This window comes from Oncorhynchus mykiss, chromosome 1 (assembly GCF_013265735.2).
Source record: "Oncorhynchus mykiss isolate Arlee chromosome 1, USDA_OmykA_1.1, whole genome shotgun sequence".
In the NCBI taxonomy this organism is placed as follows: Eukaryota; Metazoa; Chordata; class Actinopteri; order Salmoniformes; family Salmonidae; genus Oncorhynchus; species Oncorhynchus mykiss.
Genome location: NC_048565.1, coordinates 87,633,285 through 87,635,784, shown reverse-complemented (window position 1 = coordinate 87,635,784; position 2,500 = coordinate 87,633,285). Strand labels below are relative to the sequence as shown.

Below are 2,500 nucleotides of genomic sequence, written 5' to 3'. Positions count from 1 at the left end.
GAGAGGTATGTCAGTAGTAGCAGGGTATAGAGAGGTATGTCAGTAGTAGCAGGGTAGAGAGAGGTATGTCAGTAGTAGCAGGGTATAGAGAGGTATGTCAGTAGTAGCAGGGTAGAGAGAGGTATGTCAGTAGTAGCAGGGTATAGAGAGGTATGTCAGTAGTAGCAGGGTAGAGAGAGGTATGTCAGTAGTAGCAGGGTATAGAGAGGTATGTCAGTAGTAGCAGGGTAGAGAGAGGTATGTCAGTAGTAGCAGGGTAGAGAGAGGTATGTCAGTAGTAGCAGGGTAGAGAGAGGTATGTCAGTAGTAGCAGGGTATAGAGAGGTATGTCAGTAGTAGCAGGGTAGAGAGAGGTTTGTCAGTAGTAGCAGGGTAGAGAGAGGTATGTCAGTAGTAGCAGGGTATAGAGAGGTATGTCAGTAGTAGCAGGGTAGAGAGAGGTATGTCAGTAGTAGCAGGGTAGAGAGAGGTATGTCAGTAGTAGCAGGGTATAGAGAGGTATGTCAGTAGTAGCAGGGTATAGAGAGGTATGTCAGTAGTAGCAGGGTAGAGAGAGGTATGTCAGTAGTAGCAGGGTATAGAGAGGTATGTCAGTAGTAGCAGGGTAGAGAGAGGTATGTCAGTAGTAGCAGGGTATAGAGAGGTATGTCAGTAGTAGCAGGGTAGAGAGAGGTATGTCAGTGGAGCGATGACATGTTGCAGGACTGGATGGGTTTAATAGTTTACATTCAGGATTCAGCTTTTAATCTCCTATATTTATCCTAATTTAAATACCAGCTTTTTTCTACCTTTATTGTTCAGTTTCATTCTATTCAGTCCAATTTGTTCCGGCCTTAAATCCATTCTGGGTCAGTGAATGATGGATAGAATATTTAATAGATGTATAATAATACTATCTTGCTCTGAGAAGAAACAATATATACCTAAATACTACCAAATCATTGCTTCCACAATAGGGAAAATGGGGTTATTAAATACCCAGCCCAAAGAGGAGAAACATCAATGGGAGACGTTGGTGATATGGGGGACACTGCCAGTAGCACTAAATCAAAGAGTTGCCGAGGTCTATTCATTACAAATGAATGGTTTAATTTGCTCCCATATTGAATGTTCATCTTTGGCAACAGTGCAGTTGGGAACATTGGGTAATGGTGAATTTATGATGCGCCACAAATAGAGACTGTGAGGGAAGGGGAGAAGAGAAGGAGGAGAGAAGAGGACAGGAGAGGAGAGGAGAGGAGAGAAGAGGACAGGAGAGGGAGAGGAGAGGAAGAGAAGTACAGTAGACCTACTGAAGATAGACCTACTGATTGCTGCAGGTATCTATATTCATTGGTTATGCAGCGGGCATAGCTGGGTGGTTCCCAATAGGCCACACCCCGGTGATCCAGAGAGCAGCGTCGACTAGTGGTGCCTGTGGAAGACAGGAGTGAAGGAGAGAGACAGAGGGGTGGAGAGAGAGAGGGGAGAGACGGTAGACGGTAGATGGAAAGGGGCGAAGGACAGAGAGAGAAAGAGAAATAGAGAGGGATACAGATATGGAAGGGGGAGCAGATGGGAGGGGAGGGGACCAGAGATAGAGGATGAGAGAGAGAGCCAGAGCGTGAGAGAAAAATACAGAGAACAGAGAAAGAAATAAGAACAGAATCAAAGAAAGGTAGAGAGGAAAGATAGGGAGTCAGCAGAGATTAGGAGAAAGAGAGAGGGAGAGGATGACAGAGAAGGAGAGGATGAGAGAGAGAGAGAGAGAGAGAGAGAGAGAGAGAGAGAGAGAGAGAGAGATTAATACTTGTTCATAGGAGACTTATCTTCCTTGTGTAATTTCCCTCAGCCCCTCACATCTTCCAGTGGAAGTTTAAGGCTGAAAATACACTGTAGCTATTTGGAAGCCATATGCTGCTTCTGTGTTTGTTCAATAGTGTTAAAGGTTAAAGGTTAAATACAGCAGAGATATCTACACCAATGTCTTACATACAGCAGAGATATCTACACCAATGTCTAACATACAGCAGAGATATCTACACCAATGTCTAACATACAGCAGAGATATCTACACCAATGTCTTACATACAGCAGAGATATCTACACCAATGTCTAACATACAGCAGAGATATCTACACCAATGTCTAACATACAGCAGAGATATCTACACCAATGTCTTACATACAGCAGAGATATCTACACCAATGTCTAACATACAGCAGAGATATCTACACCAATGTCTTACATACAGCAGAGATATCTACACCAATGTCTAACATACAGCAGAGATATCTACACCAATGTCTAACATACAGCAGAGATATCTACACCAATGTCTAACATACAGCAGAGATATCTACACCAATGTCTAACATACAGCAGAGATATCTACACCAATGTCTTACATACAGCAGAGATATCTACACCAATGTCTAACATACAGCAGAGATATCTACACCAATGTCTTACATACAGCAGAGATATCTACACCAATGTCTAACATACAGCAGAGATATCT

General features: G+C 43.1%; 1 protein-coding gene across 5 annotated transcripts in view; it reads right to left on the bottom strand.

Moving 5' to 3' along the window:
• Positions 1-2,500, bottom strand: part of LOC118966047 (adhesion G protein-coupled receptor B3-like) — a 168,534-nt gene that overhangs the window by 9,253 nt on the left and 156,781 nt on the right. For 3 of the 5 annotated variants that reach the window (XM_036987999.1, XM_036987983.1, XM_036987979.1), the window contains one exon: positions 1,293-1,414. In XM_036987999.1, coding sequence (XP_036843894.1) covers positions 1,293-1,414 — 122 coding nt within the window. The remainder of the gene's footprint in view (positions 1-1,292; positions 1,415-2,500) is intronic. The other 2 variants (XM_036987989.1, XM_036987993.1) reach the window with 1 other exon arrangement.